The sequence below is a fragment of the Globicephala melas genome, chromosome 17, assembly GCF_963455315.2.
Source record: "Globicephala melas chromosome 17, mGloMel1.2, whole genome shotgun sequence".
NCBI lineage: Eukaryota > Metazoa > Chordata > Mammalia > Artiodactyla > Delphinidae > Globicephala > Globicephala melas.
In genome coordinates, this window is record NC_083330.1 from 79,324,560 (window position 1) to 79,344,470 (window position 19,911).

General features: G+C 55.0%; 3 protein-coding genes across 3 annotated transcripts; all 3 read left to right on the plus strand.

The window, feature by feature from the left end:
- On the plus strand, positions 1-1,995 carry EXOSC4 (exosome component 4). The gene is made up of 3 exons (XM_030876248.3): positions 1-262; positions 1,270-1,476; positions 1,594-1,995. Exons 1-3 carry the CDS (start codon positions 92-94, stop codon positions 1,951-1,953), a joined length of 738 nt encoding a protein of 245 aa, XP_030732108.1. The 5' UTR covers positions 1-91; the 3' UTR covers positions 1,954-1,995.
- A 1,185-nt stretch (positions 1,996-3,180) lies between these two features.
- Positions 3,181-6,659, plus strand: GPAA1 (glycosylphosphatidylinositol anchor attachment 1). The gene is made up of 12 exons (XM_030876108.2): positions 3,181-3,388; positions 3,628-3,807; positions 3,893-4,004; positions 4,225-4,372; positions 4,452-4,553; positions 4,640-4,836; positions 4,909-5,105; positions 5,202-5,355; positions 5,519-5,614; positions 5,755-5,945; positions 6,027-6,197; positions 6,341-6,659. Exons 1-12 carry the CDS (start codon positions 3,315-3,317, stop codon positions 6,585-6,587), a joined length of 1,869 nt encoding a protein of 622 aa, XP_030731968.2. The 5' UTR covers positions 3,181-3,314; the 3' UTR covers positions 6,588-6,659.
- A 9,940-nt stretch (positions 6,660-16,599) lies between these two features.
- On the plus strand, positions 16,600-19,107 carry CYC1 (cytochrome c1). Its single transcript, XM_030876227.3, has 7 exons — positions 16,600-16,775; positions 17,387-17,583; positions 17,666-17,792; positions 17,879-18,036; positions 18,132-18,292; positions 18,601-18,701; positions 18,805-19,107. The coding sequence occupies exons 1-7, from the start codon at positions 16,644-16,646 to the stop codon at positions 18,907-18,909; spliced, it is 981 nt and encodes a 326-aa protein (XP_030732087.1). The 5' UTR covers positions 16,600-16,643; the 3' UTR covers positions 18,910-19,107.
- The last annotated feature ends 804 nt before the right edge of the window (positions 19,108-19,911 follow it).

Below are 19,911 nucleotides of genomic sequence, written 5' to 3' on the forward strand. Positions count from 1 at the left end.
GTAGGACCCCGGAGGTCGGAAGTGGGGCATCCGGACCGCCGGGAACTGTAGTTCTCCAGAGAGCGGAAACGGGGGCTAGCGGCCGGGCGGCATGGCGGGGCTGGAGCTTCTGTCGGACCAGGGCTACCGGGTGGACGGGCGGCGCGCCGGGGAGCTACGTAAGATCCAGGCGCGGATGGGTGTATTCGCGCAGGCCGACGGCTCGGCCTACATCGAGCAGGGAAACACCAAGGCGTTAGCGGTGGTCTACGGGCCTCACGAGGCGAGTGGGCGCGCGAGCCGGGCTTCCTCCGGGGCGGGCAGAGAAATCCGGCGGCGGCAATTGTGGGGTGCGCGGGGCCGCCAGGCTGCGCAGAGGCTCGGGAGGTGAGGCCGGCGCGCGCCTCCGTGTGGGGCCGCGGCCAGAGTCCTAACAGTGTGATGCACGATGGTCCCTGCCTTTCTCATCGGCCACTGTCCCCTGCACCCTCCACTCCTCTTTGCTATTCCTAAACCCGCCAGGTGCGCTCCCACTCGCTCCCTCACCACTCAGCTCTACTCCGACGTCACCCTCCGGTGACACCTTCCCAGATCACCTTACTCACCTGTCAGATTCCCTCCCCTACGTTCACACACTTCCTGCTTTTCTGCACCCGCCTCCTCAGACATCAATTTAACGTATTTCTCACCGTTTGTCTCCCCACTGGAACAAACTACGTGAGGACAGGGACTGTAAATAAAGCCGCCTGGGTATACTGCCACTCCAGCGCTGGAGGCGTAAGGCCAGAGGGGTGGAAGAGTAAGCATGACACGCCTGCAGATCAGAAAGGCTGATGGTGGGGAGGGTGGGGAGTATTTCCAAATGAGATTGAGGGATTTGTAGAACAGGGAAAAGATTTAGGATTTTTGTCTCATACGTGGTGGGAAGCCTTTAAAGGTAAGTAGCACATGTATTGCCTAGAGAAGGCAGAATCAGACTTGACATTTGTAAACAGACTCTGATACAAACAGAGAGTGGGTTGGGAGAAGATGAGTCAAGGATGGAAACAGGGAGGCCTGTTAGGAGAGAGGTGAGATCCAGAGGTGATGGTAGCTTGGAGACTGGTCCAGTGGCCCTCCCCCAGGCTATGTTTTGGAGGTAAAGTAGTTGCTTGTTGAGACGCTGCAGATAGAGGGATGGGAGGGAGGGAGGGAGGGAGGCCAAGGCTCAGGGCAAGAGCCAGAGGAAGGGGTAGTGTGAGCTGGGAGGAGTGGGCCTGGCTCACGTGTCCTCCCCCAACCCTCCCCCAGATCCGGGGCTCCCGGGCACGAGCTCTGCCTGACAGGGCCCTGGTGAACTGTCAGTACAGTTCTGCGACCTTCAGCACAGGTGAGCGCAAGCGGCGGCCACACGGGGACCGTAAATCCTGCGAGATGGGCCTGCAGCTGCGTCAAACCTTCGAGGCAGCCGTCCTTACACAGCTTCATCCACGCTCCCAGATTGATATCTATGTGCAGGTGAGCAGACAGCAGCCCTCAACCCAGGGAGGGGAGAGAGGAGGAGGGTGTGTGTGTGGGGGTGGGGATGGGGTCAGCGGCCTAATGGACTGATGCCACTGGGGGGCGTCCCTGCAGGTGCTGCAGGCAGATGGTGGCACCTACGCGGCTTGTGTGAATGCAGCCACGCTGGCAGTGTTGGATGCAGGGATACCTATGCGGGACTTTGTGTGTGCCTGCTCAGCTGGCTTTGTGGATGGGACAGCCCTGGCAGACCTCAGCCACGTGGAGGAAGCAGCTGGCGGCCCCCAGCTGGCCCTGGCCCTGCTCCCGTCCTCAGGCCAGATTGCACTGCTTGAGATGGATGCCAGGCTGCACGAGGACCAGCTGGAGCAGGTGCTAGAGGCTGCTGCCCAGGCCGCCCGAGATGTACATACCCTACTGGACCGTGTGGTCCGGCAGCACGTCCAGGAGGCCTCTATCTTGCTGGGGGACTGAGCACGTGGCCACCCAGGGCCAGAATAAAACCCACGCACACTGCACTGTACTTTGATCTCTCCCTGCAGCACTCCCATGCCCTCAAGGCCTGGCCTGGTACTGGCTCCAGGGCTGACTAAGGATGCTCCCCCACACATGAACTGCGTACCCCTTGCAGCCTCAGGAGTCAAAGCCTGAAGAAGGAGGGGATGTCCCTGGATGAGGACAGCAGCTTGGGCCAGGAAGGGGTCAAGGCAGCTGGGCAGTGAGACATGGCCTGGTATAATGAGCCAAGCCCTGAGACCGTGGAGTCTGCCATTCTCACCCCGGCACCTCCAGGGCCCTGAGCACAAGTGCTGAGGGAGTACTCAGCTGGCTGTGGCATCCCCCGTGGTGCTGTACGGGCCCATATCCCACATCCTCTGGATTACGGCTTAGACCGAATGCTCTCTTTCCCCCTAGGAATCCCTTGGGCCTGTCCTGCTACTTACCTTGGGCTCCAAAAGTACAAGACACATGATCTAGCCTGGAGTCTTCTCAGCTCTGATCCTTTCTCAGTCAGACACAGACACTCCCTGCTGCCCCACCACTGCCCCTCCCTCTTCAGACTCCCCTTCTCCCACCTCTTGCCCTCAGACCTGCCCGAGCCCCTGCAGCCTACCCAAGGGCTACTTCTCCTCCAATATCCCAGGCACCTCCTGGCCTGGACAGGGGTGCGCCCCACTTTCTACTTAACACACCCCAGCTCCTTTGACACCCCTTTGGCCAGTAGTATCACGCACCCTCCTCCCTGTGGCCATCTGACCCCAATGACCTTGGTTCTGGGCACACGCTGTGATTCCACTCGGCTGTTTTTGGTGACCGACATCCATAGGAAAGGGTCCGCCAATGCCTTGGTCTCTCAGTTCACGGAAGCCCCCTCCCTTCCCACCACGGCATTCAGACCCGTCATTGCCAGTGGCAGCACCTTCGGAAATCTTCCGGCGTCTATGCTCTGGTCGCCGCTTCCGGATTTCCTCCCACCTGCCCTACTCATCATCCTACTCTGATTCCCCTTTGAGCCGAGCTTTCTCGAGCGGCCCGTCGTCTTCACTACCCTCCAGCGTTGCACAATGCCGTCGGCCTGTCTGGAGGACGCTCTCCGCAGGCGGGGAAACCCGGACCCGGGTCCCGCTCCCTCCACAGCGGCTCTGCTCTGGGCATGCGCGGCGGCGGTGCGGGGGGGGGGTGACTAGGGGGACGGCGCAGGCGCAGCGGCGTGAGGGCCGTCGGGACCGGAAGTGGGGGCCGGCGTGCAGCCCAGGGTCTGACAGGAGAGGCGTGCCCGGCCGGCGGCCGTACCTGACAGCGGGAGCGCGGTCCCGGAGCCGCCCGGCCCTGCGATGGGCCTCCTGTCGGACCCGGTGCGCCGGCGCGCGCTTGCCCGCCTCGTGCTGCGCCTCAACGCGCCGCTCTGGTGAGGGCGGGGGGCGCGGACCCCTCCGGCAGCGCGTGCCGGTCTCCTCCCGCTCGCCGGCATCACTCGGGGCCTGAGGCCTGGGGCTCAGCTCTCCCGTCCGGCGTTCCGGGTACCGGGACTCTGGATCCAGGTCCCGCAGACATGGTCCCTCCACCCCCAGTGCAGAGGTAGAGGCTGCGGGCCGGGGTGCCAGGGCCCGCTAACGCTCCGGTGGTCCTCCGTCTCTCTCCCCGCAGCGTGCTGAGCTACGTGGCGGGCATCGCCTGGTTCCTGGCGCTGGCTTTCCCGCCGCTGACCCAGCGCACTTACATGTCGGAGAACGCCATGGGCTCCACCATGGTGGAGGAGCAGTTTGCGGGCGGAGAGCGTGCCCGAAGCTTTGCCCGGGACTTCGCTGCCCACCGCAGGAAGTCGGGGTGAGCGGCAGAGCCGTGGGTATGGGGGAAGCAATGTCAGTCAAGGCCAGAGAGCTCTGCTCAGAAGCTCTCTTGGTGTTTCCAGGGCTCTGCCAGTGGCTTGGCTGGAGCGGACGATGCGGTCAGTGGGGCTGGAGGTCTACACGCAGAGTTTCTCCCGGAAACTGCCCTTTCCAGATGAGACTCACGAGCGCTATGTACTGGGGGGGCGGGGCGGGGCGTGGGAGGGTGGGAGGGGGGTGTGCCTGCGACCAAAAAGCACCTTGAGGGGGTGGCCTTGGGGCCGGGAAGCTCACTGGGGGCGGGGGGGATGTCTTGGGGCCAGAGAAGTCACTGGTGGGCATTCTAGGGCTAAAGGGAGGGGTTTCGGCCATCTAGAGTGGGGCCGTGCTGAGGCTTCCCCAATACTGCATGCAGATGGTGTCGGGCACCAACGTGTATGGCATCCTTCGGGCACCGCGCGCTGCCAGCACTGAGTCCCTGGTGCTCACCGTGCCCTGTGGCCCTGAGTCTACCAACAGCCAGGCTGTGGGGCTGGCGCTGGCGCTTGCTGCGCACTTCCGGGGTGAGGCTCGGGGCTGCCGCTGGCAAGGGAGGGTTTGGCCGCCGCCTCAGGCCCTGCTGACCCTGCTTTTGGTCTTCAGGGCAGATTTACTGGGCCAAAGACATCATCTTCCTGGTGACAGAACACGACCTTCTGGGCTCTGAGGCTTGGCTTGAAGCCTACCACGACGTCAATGTCACTGGTGGGTGTTCTTGCCCTGCCCTGGCCCCCACAGGGCCACTGTCCTCACCAGCCCCTTACTGGCAGCTCATTCACCTGCTTCTACAGGTATGCAGTCATCCCCTCTGCAGGGTCGGGCTGGGGCCATCCAGGCAGCCGTGGCCCTGGAGCTGAGCAGTGATGTGGTCACTAGCCTCGACGTGGCTGTGGGGGGACTCAACGGACAGCTGCCCAACCTGGACCTGCTCAACCTCTTCCAGACCTTCTGCCAGAAAGGGGGGCTCCTGTGCACGCTGCAGGGCAAGGTAGGGCCACCTGCCTGGGGAGCACGGGGCCTTTGTGCAGGCTTTATCTGACTTCGTCTCACGCTGTCTAAGCTGCAGCCCCAGGACTGGACATCAGCGGACGGGCCGCTGCAGGGTGTGCAAACGCTGCTGCTCATGGCTCTGCAGCAGGCCTCTGGCCACCCCCACGGCGCCCACGGCCTCTTCCTGCGCTACCGCGTGGAGGCTCTAACTCTCCGTGGCGTCAACAGCTTCCGCCAGTATAAGTATGACCTGGTGGCGGTCGGCAAGTGAGTGCCTTCTGGTCTGCCCTTTGCATACTCGGGGCGGGGTAGTGGGTGCCCGGGGGTGTCTGGCCAGCCGTGACCCCAGCCCACGCCCGGCAGGGCTCTGGAAGGCATGTTCCGCAAACTCAACCACCTCCTGGAGCGCCTGCACCAGTCCTTCTTCTTCTACCTGCTCCCCGCACTCTCCCGCTTCGTCTCCATCGGCCTCTACATGCCTGCCGCCGGCTTTTTGCTCCTGGTCCTTGGTCTCAAGATATCCTCTGCCTCCCGCTGTCCGTTTGTGGCCAGCCTCAGGTCCCCCCACTCTAGGCTGGGGAAAGCTCTCCAACCTTGGGGTGGGGGAGTGGGAGTGAGCCCTGGGTCCCCCGCTGGGCAGAGCCCATCACACCCCTTGTCAGGGTCCTTGACTCAGCCACGCTCTGGAACTGTGGATGCAGCTGCATGAGGCTGGAGTGGGTCCTGAGGAGGCTGGGGGGACCCCTGGGTCCAGTCCTCCCCTCCCTGCAGCACAGGTGATGGCCCCCCACTCCTGCTGTTGGGGTCCCGGGTGGTGGTTACTGCTGCCACTCAGTCTCAGCTGGTGGCGGGATGGTGAGGCTCCTCGGGACGTCCCGGCCCGGGATCTGTCTCCAAGTGCCCATGTGCCCTGCAGCGCGTGGGGCTGGCCTCGCTCGTGGCACCCTTGCTGATCTCCCAGGCTGTGGGCCTGGCCCTCTACGTCCTCCCGGTGCTGGGTCAGCACGTGGCTGCCCAGCACTTCCCCGTGGCCGAGGCAGAGGCCGTGGTGCTGACGTTGCTGGCCGTCTATGCAGCTGGCCTGGCCCTTCCACACAGCACCCACTGGTGAGGAGCTGGGCTGGATGGGCGCGGGCAGGGTGCACCCTGGACACGCAGGCGGCTGCCCCTGAACCCCTTGCCTTGCAGGGTGCTGAGCACACAGGCCCCAGACAGGAGCTGGATGGCGCTGAAGCTGGTGGCCCTGATCTACCTGGCACTACAGCTGGCCTGCATCACCCTCACCAACTTCTCCCTGGGCTTTCTGCTGGCTGCCACCATGGTGCCCGGCGCTGCACTCACCAAGCCCTCCGGGCCCCGGTATGTGCTGGTCAGTCCCCACCACAAAGCCCGCCACGACGTGCCCCCCACCTCCAGGGCCTCTGCCCCTCGCCACAGACTCCCCCTCACGCGTCACTCCTCCTCCCCCACCAGAGCCCCCTTGACCTTGCCTCTCCACGCAGGCCACTCTGTGCTGCCCTGCTGGTGCTGACAAGCCCAGCAGCTACGCTCCTGGGCGGCCTGTTCCTGTGGCGGCAGCTGCAGGAGGCGCCGCTCTCCCTGGCCGAGGGCTGGCGGCTCTTCCTGGCCGTGCTGGCTCAGGGCGTGCTGGCGCACCACACCTATGGCGCCCTGCTCTTCCCGCTGCTGGCGCTGGGCCTCTTCCCCTGCTGGCTCCTCTTCTGGAATGTTCTCTTCTGGAAGCGCTGAAGGCAGGTGGGAATCCCCCACGCGCCCCACGCTCTTCCCTTCCTGGGAAATAAACAGTTCTGCTTAGCTGCCCTTCTGGCTCCTGGTCACACTGTCTGCCGTGTACGTGGGGCCCCGGGGCCTGTAGCAAGAGGCTTTGCCTGCAGGGTTAGACACCCTGCTCAGCCCCTTCTGGTCCACTTACCGATGGCGAGAGGGAGGGCCCCAGCTGCACCAGCCTTGGGAAGAGGTCCTTGGGTGGATGCTCGGGGTGTGGAAGTGGCACAGGCAGACCTGGCCGCAGCCCCAGGTGCACTCTCCCGGCCTTGGAGGTCTCTGCGCATCATGGCCCAGTGCTGTGCAACAGGAAACATGACAGGCAGGGCTGGGAGGCCTGACAGGAGCTGAGACACCCAGAGACCACACAGCACAGTCTTCAGCGCTGGAGCTGAGAGATCAAAGGAGCTGGAGCTGGCTCCCTCCAGAGGAGGAGAATGGCGCCCCAGCCAAGGCCAGAGCCTCGTGTGGGCTTGGGGTAGAGCAGGAGGCGCCCCTGGCCCGGCTTCCTGGGGGCCAGGCCAGCCCAGGCCGGGTGCCCACCCAGCACCACCTGAGCACCGGGGGCTGGCGGGGGGCACTGATGGGCTGGTACACAGAGAGGTCACTGGTTGTACCAAGACCCTGAAAGGGACTGGGGTGTCCAGTGTCCATTCGGGAGGGGAGGAAAGCAAAGTGTAGCCCTCTGGTGACGTTACGGCCACATGAGGCTAAGAGACCTCACGGGAGGGCCAAGGTGCCCCTGCCAGCGCCCCACAAGGCAGCGAGACCGGTACCACCTCCTACAGGCCTCAGAGTTGGAAGGGAGACAGAGATGCACTGCCTGGAGCATCAGCCCAGGACCAGCCTCCCTTCCTTCGGGACCGCATCCTGGGATGGGGCAGCCTGGCAAGTCTCAGGGAGGAAGCTTCGCCCCCGGCCCCCGCCCAGGCCCACCTCTATGGTGGGGCTCATCTTCCTGGGGGACCCCCTCAACAGCTGGGGGTCCCTGACTCCACAGTGGGGCGCAGCACCTGGAGAGGTTCACTTTGGGGCTTCTCACTGCTAAAGGGCACGTGTGCTGTGTGTGCAGAGTGTGAGGGATGGGGTGGGGCAAGGGTGCTGGAGGCCCTCTGTGACTAGCAGCCCGGCTTCCATCTGCTTGTCGTCTAGTCATTTTGAGGCTAGAGGAGGATTGCAGCCCCACACCCTGCACCCCCAGCAGTGCCTCCAGACTGGCCTCTCTCGGAAATCTCCCCTGATAAGGCAGGCGCCGCCTGTCTGTGGGCTTCGCATCTTCCAAGGTGCGTAGAGATCTCTGCTCTGCTGTGGTCTCCCGTCGTCTCTGTCTTTGTGGACTGGCATCTGATACAAAATCCCTTCCACACGTTTTACCTGCACTTCGGCGCCAGTCAGTCATTTGCAACTGGACTTAGGCAGCCACTTAAAACGCAAATCATGAAAATACCTTACATCGTGAAACATACAAGTGAGGACAAAAGCTGTCCGATCATCAGTTGTTTTGGGCTTACCCATACACGAGAGGTGGAGGGGAGCCGTGGGAGTTTTGAAGCTGATATGTTGGGGAAACAGAATTTCTGCTCTGCTTTTCATTGATGTCCCTTGTGCAATACATTTTAAAACGAAAGAAAACGTCAGGCTGTAAAGATACAGATGAGACGTACAGGGGGCGAGGATGAGGCCCCGCAGGCTTTACTCAGGGTGCTTGCCGCTGGCCCCCACGTCCCTTCTCCTTAGTCACGGCACAGGCGCACTGCCAGACTCTGTGCAGCTAGGTGTGGCCGTGTGGCTGCTGTGGCCCACAGGACCTGCGCAGAAGCTTCAAGAGTGAATTCCCTGCAGAGACTTCAAACAGAGGATGGCCCTCTGAGCCGCTTCTCTCTCCTTCCCCGGGGCCACGTGGAACCGGAAGCACGTCTGGGATGTGAGCTCCAGCCCAGGCTGGGGGTGGAGATGAGCAGGGGCTCCCTGACCCTCCAAAGCCCTTGCTAAACTGGGGTTAGCCGTCGCCCAGGGTTGCTCAACTGGGCTTCATTTGCAAGAAAGAAACAAACTTCTACTGTGTTTAAGTCGTTGTTATTGGAGTTTTCTGCCATCTCAGTCCACTTCAAGAGGGACTATTGCTGAGCCCAGCTCACATGGGGCTCTCAGGCGGTGAGCAGCCGGGTGCATCTAGAAGTGTGTGTGTCTGTTGTGTTGGTAGTAAGTGCTCATTCCTCGGTCGCTTGCCTCCCATGCCCCAGAAGAGCAGCTCTATGGCACAGGCTTTGTCTTTCTTCCTGCCTCTTTTCCAGCACAGAGCCAGGGACGTGGTGGAATATTCCTACGTATTTCTTGAATGAAAGAAGGGAAGAATCAGAGGGAGCCCTTCTGGAGGTCCAGGGGCAGACCTTTTGGCTTCCACAGGGGGCTCCTGTCTTATGATATGGGGTGAGGGCCCGGCAGGTTAGGGTGCAAGACTGGGGAGGTCCTGAGCCAGGCGGGACCCACCTCAGGACACCCAGCAGCTTCCTCACGACCAGACCCTCTGCAGACGTCCTCCTGCAATTGGCTGGCTGTCCCAGGTCTCCTCTGTGCTTCTATCAGACCCTTTGCGAAGTCACCCCATTCCACCTGGGGCTTTAAGGTGGGGCTCCAGGGCTGCCCTGGGGGCCTTTCTCTGTGAGCCGCCCCTGCGGGCTCCAGCTACCCTCATGCCTGCACTCAGATCGTGTCTTTCCTCTAGGCCTCTGTCCTGAGGCCACGTCCTGTCACCTCCGCCTCCTGGATGTGCCATGGTCACCTTTAAGTCATCTCTTCCCAACCTGAACACCTCCCACCCCGCGTGCATCTCCTCCCCTGGTGCCCTCACCCTATCCTGGACCTGCGGTCCACCTTGTCTCTCTTCAGGGGATGCCTATCGCCTCCAGGATAAAATCAAACCTCCTTACCTTGGTCTCCAAGGCCTGCCTGGCCAGCTCCTGCCTGTTCTTCAGAACATTTTTATTGCCCCCCAGAAGGAACCCTGTACCCCACTTCCCCCTCCCCTTTCAGCCCCTGGCACCGTTAACCTACTTTCTGCCGCTATAGAGTTGCCGAATCTGGACTTTGACATGAATGGATTCATGCAGTACAGTAGTACCCCTTACCTTCGGGGCTTGGGTTCCAAGACTCCCAGGGGATGCCTGAAACCCTGGATAGTACTGAATCCTATCTGTTCGTGTCTTCCACCCACAAACTTAATGCTTTTTCCATCTTAACCAGATTCTTATCATGCACTGCGGCCATAACTTTTGCAGTTTTTGAGGCGCACCAGCAAAACTAGCATGAATTTCTTTTTCCTTCACAGTTTCGTGGATAGAAGATTGGTTCTTAGCGTAGATCTTAGCAACCTCAGCATACAATTTTTCTCCTTTCCTTATTAAGTTGAGGACTTTCACCTTTTCGCTTAAAGGAAGCACTTCATTTCACTTAAAGGCTTCTCTTTGGTGTACCTGAATCGCAAGCACCGCTACTCTTGCACTTTGAAGCCATTCTTAGGTAAAATAAGGGTCACTAAATGTAAAACAGCTAGCTAGTAGGAAGCAGCCGCATTGCACAGGGAGATCAGCTCGGTGCTGTGTGACCACCTAGAGCGGTGGGATAGGGAGTGTGGGAGGGAGATGCAAGGGGGAAGGGATATGGGGATATATGTGTGCATAGAGCTGATTCACTTTGTTATACAGCAGAAACTAACACAACATTGTAAAGCAATTATACTCCAATAAAGATGTGAAAAAACAAATAAATAAAATAAAAGGGTCACTTACTTGAACACAGACACTGTGATGCCTCCACAGATGATCTGATAACCCAGATGGCTACTAAGTGACTAATGGGCAGGATATACTGGACAAAGGGATCATTTGTGTCCCAGGCAAGACAGAGGGGCGGGTGCAAGATTTCATCACTGTACTCAGTATGGGAAGTATTAACATGTTAGCAATATTAAGACTTCCAACCTGTGAACACAGGATGTCCTTACATTTATTTAGGTCTTCTTTAATTTCTTTCAGTAATGTTTTATAATTTTCAGTGTACAAAGGTTGTTAAATTTATTCTTAAATATTTAATTTTTTCTTTTAATTTATTTTTGGCTGCATTGGGTCTTCGTTGCTGCACACAGGCTTTCTCTATTTGTAGCGAGTGGGGGCTACTCTGTTGTGGTGCATGGGCTGCTCATTGCTCTGGCTTCTCTTGTTGTGGAGCACGGGCTCTAGGTGCACGGGGTTCAGTAGTTGCAGCACGCGGAACTGCAGATATAGAGGGCTGACTTTAGAGTTATAGGTGGATTTTCAACTTTGCAGAGGGTCGGGCGCCCCTAACCCCTGCGTTGTTCAAGGGTCAGCTGTGAAACAGTAGTTGCGGTACGCGGACTCAGTAGTTGTGGCTCGCGGGCTTAGTTGCTCCGCAGTGTGTGGGATCTTCCCAGACCAGGGGTCGAACCCGTGTCCCCTGCATTGGCAGGCAGATTCTTAACAGCTGCGCCACCAGGGAAGTCCCCTAAGTATTTAATTTTTTGATGCTATTGTAAATATAATTAGTTTCTTAATTTCATTTTCAGTTTGTTCATTGCTGGTGTATAGAAACACAACTGATTTCTGTATATTGATCTTCAGTCAAACTTGATGAACTCATCCATTACCTCTAATATCAATAGTTTTTGTGTTCCTTAGGATTTCACAGTTGACCCTTGAACAATGCAGGGGTTAGGGGCGCCGACCCTCTGCAAAGTTGAAAATCCACCTATAACTCTACAGTCAGCCCTCTGTATCTGCAGTTCCAAATCCTCAGATTCCACCAACTGCAGATGGTGTAGTACTGTAGTGTGTATTTAGCAAAAAAAATCTGAGTATAAGTGGACCTGCGCAGTTCAAACCCATGTTGTTCATGGGTCAATTGTATGTAATTCATGTTATCTGCAAATATAATTTCATTTCTTCCTTTCAAATTTAGATGCTTTTTATTTTATATTCCTGCCTAATTGTCCTGGATAGACCCTCCTATATAATGCTGAATAGAAGTGGCAAGAACATCCTTCTCTTCCCTCTAATCTTACTAGGAAAGCTTTCAGTCTTGCACCATTGAGTATATTAGCCATGAGGTTTTCATAGATGTCCTTTATCAGGTTGAGGAAGTTGCTCTGTATTCCTGTTTCTTTGAGGTTTTCATCACGAAAATGTGTTGGATTTTTTTTCAGAAGCTTTTTCTGTGTCTATTGTAATGATCAAATGTGGTCCTTTCCCCTTTATTACTATTATGTGTTATATTGAGCGTTTTTATACATTGATTGATGTTTACATTGATTTATCTTTACATTACTGAGATAAATCCCACTGGGAAAAAGACGTACTGCATTTTTCAAGCATTGGGTTGAGTTTGCTAATATTTTGTTGAGGATTTTTGTTATCTGTATTCATATAGGATATTGGCCTGTAGCTTTCTTTCCTATGATATGTTGTCTAGTTTTAGTGTCAGGGTAATACTGATCTCAAATAATGAGTTGGGAAGTATTCCCTCATCTTCTATTTTTTGGAGGAGTTTGTGAAGTATTGGAGTTAAGTCTTCCTTAATTTTGGTAGAATTCACCAGTGAAGCCATCTCATCCTGGGCTTTTCTTTCTGGGAAGTTGTTGTTGTTATTTCATTACTAGTTCCGTTTCTTTAGTTGTTATCGGTCTATTTAGATTTTCTACTTCTTCTTGAGTCAGTTTTGGCAGTCTGTATCTTTCTAGGAATCTGGCCATTTCATATAGGTCATCTAATTTGGAGGCATAAATTATCTATGGTGTTACCTTATGATCATTTTTATTTCAGTAAGGTTGGTAGTAATGTCACTTTTTTCATTTCTAATTTTAGCAATTTGAGTCTTCTCTTTTAATCTTAGTGAGTCAAGCTACAGGTGTGTCATTTTCGTTGATCTTTTTAAAGAATCAACTTTTAGTTTATTTTCTCTGTTGTTTTTCTATTCTCTGTTTCAATTGTTTCTGCTCTAATCTTTATTATTTCCTTCCTTCTGCTTACTTTGGGTTTAGATTGTCTACTTTTTGTAGTTTTTTAAGTTAGAATGTTAGGTTATTTATTTAAGATCTTATTATTTTTTTAATACAGTAATTTAAAGCTCTAAATTTCCCTCTTAGCAGCTCTCTTGATGGTGCTAAGTTTTAGTATGTTGTGTTTTTGTTTTTATTCATCTCAGAGTATTTTCTAATTTTCCCTGTGATTTTTTTTTTAATTTAATTTTTATTTTTGGCTGTGTTGGGTCTTCGGTGCTGCACACGGGCTTTTCTCTAGTTGTTGTGAGCAGGAGCTACTCTTCATTGTGGTGCGCGGCTTCTCATTGCCTTGGCTTTCCTTGTTGCAGAGCACAGGCTCTAGACGCATGGGCTTCAGTAGTTGTGACCCACGGGCTCTGGAGTGCAGCCTCAGTAGTTGTGGCTCATGGGCTTAGTTGCTCTGCAGCATGTGGGATCTTCCCGGGCCAGGGATTGAACCCGTGTCCTCTGCATTGGCAGGCAGATTCTAAACCACTGAGCCACCAGGGAAGTCCCTCCCTGTTATTTCTTCTTTGACTAATTGTTTATTTAGGAGTATGTCATTTAATTTTCACATACTTGTGAATTTCCCTACTCTCCTTCTGTTATTGATTTCTAATTTCATTCTGTTGTAGTCAGCAAACAAACTTTGTATGCTTTTACTACTCTTAAATTTATTGAGACTTGTTTTATTGCCTAACATATGATCTATCCTGAAGAATATTCCATGTGCACTTGGGAAGAATATGTACTCTTCTGTTGTTGGAGTGTTTCATTGCTGCCCGTTACGTCTAGTTGGCTTATTGTGTTGTTCAAGTCTCCTCTTTCCCTGCTGATATTCTGTCTAGCTGTTCTATCCATTACTGAAAGTGGGGTACTGAAGTCTCCAACTGTTATGTTAAATTTTCTATTTCTCCTTTCAATTCTGTCCAGTTTTGCTTCATGTATTTTGGGGCTGTGTTAGGCAAATATATCTTTATAGCTGTCATTTCTTCTTGATGAATGGATCCTTTTTTCATTATAAAATGTCCTTCTTTAACTCTAATATAAACATTTGTCTTAAAGTTTATATTGTCTGATATCAGTATAGCCCCTCCAGCTCTGTTTTGGTTACTGTTGATGAAGTGTCCTTTTTTCCAAATTTTACTTTCTATTTGTGTCTTTGAATATAAAGTGTGTTTCTTATAGGCATTATATAGTTGGACCATGACTTTAAAAAGAAAAATCCACTGTGCCAATCTCTTCCCTTTAACTGGAGACTTTAATCCATTTACATTTAACGTAACTAATAATATAGTACAATTTATACCTGCTATCTTGATATTTGCTCTCTATGTGTCTTATGTCTTTTTTGCCCCCAATTTCTTCATTATTGTCTTTGTGTGTGTGTGTGTGTGTGTGTGTTATTTTCCAGTGAACAACTTTAATTCCTTTGTTATTTCTTTGACTACATTTTTTGAGTTATTTTCTTAGTGGTTACCCTTGGGATTACAACTGACATCTTAATTTGTAACAATCTGATTTAGATTAAAATTACATTAATTTTAACTGTATTAAAAGATGTTGCTCCTGTATAGCTGTTTACCCCTTCTTAATTTATTGCCACATATTCCACCTCATATATTCTGTGTCTATACCCATAGATTTTTTTTTTTTTTTTTTTGGCCTCACCACACAGCTTGTGAGATCTTAGTTGTGGCGCATGGGCTTCGTTGCCCCGTGGCAAGTGAGGTCTTCCTGGACCAGGGCTTGAACCCATGTCCCCTGGATTGGCAGGCAGATTCTTAACCACTGTGCCGCCAAGGAAGTCCCTGCCCCCTTGTTGTGAGAGATGATTTTGACAGATATAGAATTCTCGGTTGGCAAGTTTGTTCTTTCAGCACTTGGAATATGTCATACCACCACCTTCTGGCCTCCATGGTTTCTGGTATGAAATCTTCTGTTAATTTTATTGAGGACCACTTATATGTGATGAGTCACTTCTCTCTTGCTGCTTTCAAGATTCCTTTTCTTTGCTTTTCAACAATGTATAATGTGTACAGGTGTGGACCTCTTTTACTTCATCCTGCTTGGAGTTTTTTAACTTCCTGGATGTGTAGATCCATGTTTTTCATCAAATTTGGAAAGTTTTCAGTCACAATTTCTTCAAATATTCTTTTTGCCCCTCTTTCTCCTCTGCTCCTGAGAATTATGTATAGGTTGGTATGCTTAATGGTGTCCCACAGGTCTCTGGGGCGCTGTTAATTTTTCTCTCTATTTTTTTTTTTCTGTTTTGCAGACCAGACAATCTCAACCGACCTAACTTCAAGTTTGCTAATTCTTTCTTCTACCTGCTCAAATCTGCAGTAGAACCCCATAAGTAAAAATTTTCAATTCCATTATTGTACATTTCAACTCCATAATTTCCATTTGGATCCTGTTTATAATTTCTTTTTACTGACATTCTCTATTTGATGAGATATTATTCTCATACTTTCCTCTAGTTCTTTAGACATAATGGTTTCCTTTAGCTCTTTGAACATATTTTTAAATTTAATTGTTTTTTATTAAAATTTTTTATTATTTTTTTAATTTTTATTGGAGTATAGTTGATTTACAATATTGTGTTAGCTTCTGCTGCACAGCAAAGTGAATCAGTTATACATATACACATATCCACTCTTTTGTAGATTCTTTTCCCGTATAGGTCATTACAGAGTATTGAGTAGAGTTCCCTGTGCTATACAGTAGGTCCTCAGTCCTCATTAATTATCTATTTTATACATAGTAGTATGTATATGTCAATCTCAATCTTCCAGTTTATCCCCCCAAACATATTTAAATAGTTAAGATTCCCTAGAGATAGTTTCTATTGATTGGTTCTTTTTTCCCTATTTATAGGCCAGACCTTCTTGTTTCTTTGGATGTCTCATAATTTTTTGTTGAAAACTAGACATTTTCAATGATATAATGTGGCATTTCTGGAAATCAGGTTCCAGGTTTTGTTGCTGTTGCTGCTATGGTAGTTGTGTTTGTGTATTGGCTTTTCTGAACTAATTCTGTCAAGTCTATTATTTGTCATGGGTAGCCACTGAAGTCTCTGCCTGGTTAGCTTAGTGGTCAGATAAATGATTGGACAGAAATTTCCTTAAGTGTCTGGAACCAATAAATCTCTGTCATTCCCAAGTGGCTCTGTGTGTATGTGGGACATGCTCTCGGAATTCAGCCAGGCAGTTTACAACTCTGCTTTAGGCTTCACCTGTGCACAGAAACTCAAGGTCAGGTCTTTCATGAGTATATGCACAGCCCTTACTTATGTTTTTGACCAACGGTATTCCGGAAGTTTGTAGGGCTTTTCAACGCCCCTGTGGACAATGTATTCCCCAGTTCTTCCTTTTAAGCTTTTTGGTTAGTCTGTTATTTGCCCCAGCTGTTCTCCATTGCCTCAGGGAGATTACAGCTTTGAAACTACAACACTTGCCAGTAATTGCCTTCAACAGCCTCGGGGAATAGGCTACTGGCACTGGGCAAGTTGAGTGGGCTCGGCGAGAGGGGCCTTCCAGGGGATCACCTGACTGCTTAAGTAATATCAGTGCTTTGCAGTGAGGGTGTTCTGCCACTGCGCCAGGTCTGGAAATGTTGCTGGACGAAAGCGTGCGATGCCTTCGAAAAGCGGTGGATTCCGGGTTGGGGGCGTCCGGGCGTGGGGGGCGCAGCACCGCTGAGCCCCGGAGACCAGCGGCGGGATCAGGGAAACCAGGGTTGTTGGGAGTTGTCACGGCAACAGAGAGACGCAACGAGGACCCGCCCAACCGCTGGTTTCCACGACGACCGGAGTAGCGCGGCGAGGCGGTGCCCGGCCCTGACTGACAGAGCCCCGCCTCGCCCCCGCCCCGCGCCCTCCCACGCTCCCCGGTTCTCGCGATGTTTAAGCTCTTTCGGCGCCGCAGAGGCCCACGGTAGCGGCGGCCGCGCTGAAGAGGGGCAATATGGCGGCAGCGGCGGTGGCTTCGCTTCGCGGGTTAGGGCTGGGCCCGCGGGGCGCGGGGCTGCCGGGCGCGCGGTCCCGGGGTCTGCTGAGCGGTGCGCGGCCCGGGCAGCTCCCACTGCGAACACCCCAGGTGAGAGCTGGTCTTAACCCTGGCCGCCGCGCGGACCCGCAGGCCGGTGAAGGTCACCGCTGGGAGGCTCCGGGCGCGGGCCGGGCAGCGCGGGAGCAGCCTTCGCACCCGGGCCCCCGCCCTGGCCGGACTCCCGCTGCCTGCCGACCTTGGGAGCAGGGCTGCGCTCCCACCCCTCCGAGCAGCACAGGCACCTGGTGCCGAGCGTGGGGGGCGGCGGGGCGGGCTCGCTGCCGGCTCGGGACTGGGCGCTCCCCCGGGGGGCGCGCCCAGGCCCGCTCCCCTCTCCGGCCTTCCAGACTGGGCCCGCGTCCTAAAGTGACCTCAGCCTGATCTCGGCCAGCTGCTTGTGACCTTGGCCTGCCCCAGCACCCTTGCTCACTTCGGCCCGATTCCTGGCGCAGGATCTAAGAACACGCCTCACAACCCCCCCCCCCCGCCCTCAGGGCCGAATTCCGGTCGAGGGGTCCGCAGCGGGGAGGGTGGGGAGGGCAGTGGCGCGGGAGGTGGCCGGTGCTGGGTGCCTGAGTTGGGAGAGGTAGGTGCTGAGAGTCAGATCCCCAGGTAGGGCTGGGTGGTGTTCTGGCAGGCGCTGAGCGGGACTCTTGCAGGCAGTGTCCCTGTCGTCGAAGTCTGGCCCGTCCCGGGGCCGGAAAGTGATTCTGTCAGCGCTTGGCATGCTGGCGGCAGGGGGTGCAGGGCTGGCTGTGGCTCTGCATTCAGCGGTGAGTGCCAGTGACCTGGAGTTGCACCCCCCCAGCTATCCGTGGTCCCACCGCGGCCTCCTCTCCTCCCTGGACCACACCAGGTGTGTGGCTGGCTGGGGGAATTTCTGGGTGGGCCGGGTGGGGTGGAATCCTCGGCGCCCTTAACCCTTTGTATGTCTCTAGCATCCGGAGGGGTTTCCAGGTGTACAAGCAGGTGTGCTCCTCCTGCCACAGCATGGACTACGTGGCTTACCGCCACCTGGTGGGCGTGTGCTACACAGAGGATGAAGCTAAGGCGCTGGCTGAGGAGGTGGGGACGTGGGGATGCCGACGACCCACAGATCGGGGCTCCTGCTGTGCTGGACAGCAGGGTTGTGATGGGGCTCTTGGTGGCAGGTGGAGGTTGAGGACGGCCCCAACGAGAACGGGGAGATGTTCATGCGGCCGGGGAAGCTGTCTGACTACTTCCCCAAACCATACCCCAACCCTGAGGCTGCACGAGCGGCCAACAACGGAGCACTGCCCCCTGACCTCAGCTACGTCGTGCGAGCTAGGTACTGGCCTGCGGTGGCCGGGTGTGTGTGTGGCGGGGGACGGCGGGAAGGGCTGCCTCATGCCAGGGGCTGAGGAGACCCCAATCTGGTCCCAGGCACGGTGGTGAGGACTACGTCTTCTCCCTACTCACGGGCTACTGTGAGCCACCCACTGGGGTGTCGCTGCGAGAAGGCCTCCACTTCAATCCCTATTTTCCTGGCCAGGCCATTGGCATGGCGCCTCCCATCTACAATGAAGTCTTGGAGTTTGACGACGGTGAGAGGCCCCCACGCTGGGGGTGGGCAAGCTGGGTCCTACTTTCCCCACTGCCAGGGATGCTCTCCTGGTGTTCTTGGCCCAAGAGTGCCTGCACCTTCCTTGGCTGGGACACTGTGTGTTTCTGAGGAGGCTCATGGGCAGCCTTGAGGCCATCTGTGTGCTGGCTGGTGGTAGGGTGGGTCCCATCCCTTTTGAAGCTGTGGGCAGGAACCCGTCTCTGCCCCATGGTGGAGGATGCTCTTTGGGCTACCCCAAATTGGGCAGGGACACCCACGGGCAGCTCGTACCACTTGTCCTTGGTCCAGGCACCCCAGCTACCATGTCCCAGGTAGCCAAGGACGTGAGTACCTTCCTGCGCTGGACATCTGAACCAGAACATGACCATCGCAAACGCATGGGGCTCAAGGTGAGAGGGCTGGGCGGAGGGGCACAGTGGGCCTGGGGGAGGGGCTGGGAGCTGGGCAGGGCTCCTTCCTGCCTCCCTCCTCTGAGCCTGCCTCCCCCCCCAGATGTTGATGATGATGGGCTTGCTTTTGCCCCTGGTCTATGCCATGAAGCGGCATAAGTGGTCAGTCCTGAAGAGCCGGAAGCTGGCATATCGGCCACCCAAGTGACCCTGCCCAGTGTCTGCTTGCTGTCCTGCCTGAATGGGTCCTCAAGCCAAGGAGCCACCCTGGGCCTGTTCAGGTCCCAGCTGGCCCTCCTGGCCAAGCCCCTCTTCCTCTGGGACAGAGGGGAAGGGGCAGGAGACGGGGTTCCAGCTCCAGATCGTTCAGCGCCCATCATGGAAATAAATTAAGTTTCTCAATATACCCATTTGAGCTATTGTGTGATGGGAATACAGGTTTGCAGAGGACTCTGGGACGAAGATCCCTGCCCTCAGAGCTCCCGGGGTGTCCAGTGCAGTGTGGTCAACATTGCCCTGAATGCTGGGAGTCCAGCCAGCAGTGAACGTGGGACAGGAAGCAGAGAACTAGCTGTTAGAGAAAGCGGAAACACTGACCGGAGTGGAGAGAACCTGGTTCCAGGTGGAAAGGGCTTCGCTTGGCCGGACACGGCCCAGGGACCCAGGGCCCTGCTGCAGTAACCCACCAGTGTCCGTGTATTGAACCACTTGGCCTTCATCCTGCAGGCGGCGGGGAGCCCTGCATAGCATTTCAACCAGGGAGAGGCTGGCCTAAAGTAGGAGCTGCAGGAGCTGTTCCTGGGGCTCAGGGGCAGGCAGGGCTGGGCGGTGGCCGGGAGAGGAGGGGCAGCGCTCAACCTCACCAAGGAAGCAGAGAGGCAGGCGGAGGCCACCCAGAGGTGCTTCTGGTCTCTTGGCTGGGCAGCTGGAGGTGCTGTTGACTCAAGGGTCACGGTCTTTGTGAGGGGACAGCACCTCCTAGCAGTCTACAGGGCGGCTGGGAGTGGGCTCAGGCCACACGGCCAGACAGTGGCTGGGCTAACACAGCCATGGACCTGTCAGTAGCAAGAGGGCCATGGCGGTGTTTTCTTAGTAGTAGCCCTGGGCCCTGGCTCGGGGCTCTTATCCTCTGAGCTTTTCTTGTCCCCAAGCAGGGAATGTAAGGGCAGCCTGGTGGGAATAGCCCAGAGGAGTGGGGACCAGCGTGGGG

Excerpts from the sequence above, each read along its gene's own strand:
- CYC1 (XM_030876227.3), top strand. The coding sequence starts at position 16,644 with ATGGCGGCAGCGGCGGTGGCTTCGCTTCGCGGGTTAGGGCTGGGCCCG. Across the intron at positions 16,776-17,386 it reads TCCCACTGCGAACACCCCAG|GCAGTGTCCCTGTCGTCGAA; the intron begins GTGAGAGCTGGT and ends GGACTCTTGCAG. Across the intron at positions 18,293-18,600 it reads AGTCTTGGAGTTTGACGACG|GCACCCCAGCTACCATGTCC; the intron begins GTGAGAGGCCCC and ends TCCTTGGTCCAG.
- EXOSC4 (XM_030876248.3), top strand. The coding sequence starts at position 92 with ATGGCGGGGCTGGAGCTTCTGTCGGACCAGGGCTACCGGGTGGACGGG. Across the intron at positions 263-1,269 it reads TGGTCTACGGGCCTCACGAG|ATCCGGGGCTCCCGGGCACG; the intron begins GCGAGTGGGCGC and ends ACCCTCCCCCAG. Across the intron at positions 1,477-1,593 it reads AGATTGATATCTATGTGCAG|GTGCTGCAGGCAGATGGTGG; the intron begins GTGAGCAGACAG and ends GCGTCCCTGCAG.
- GPAA1 (XM_030876108.2), top strand. The coding sequence starts at position 3,315 with ATGGGCCTCCTGTCGGACCCGGTGCGCCGGCGCGCGCTTGCCCGCCTC. Across the intron at positions 5,615-5,754 it reads CTCCCCTCCCTGCAGCACAG|CGCGTGGGGCTGGCCTCGCT; the intron begins GTGATGGCCCCC and ends TGTGCCCTGCAG. Across the intron at positions 6,198-6,340 it reads ACCAAGCCCTCCGGGCCCCG|GCCACTCTGTGCTGCCCTGC; the intron begins GTATGTGCTGGT and ends CTCTCCACGCAG.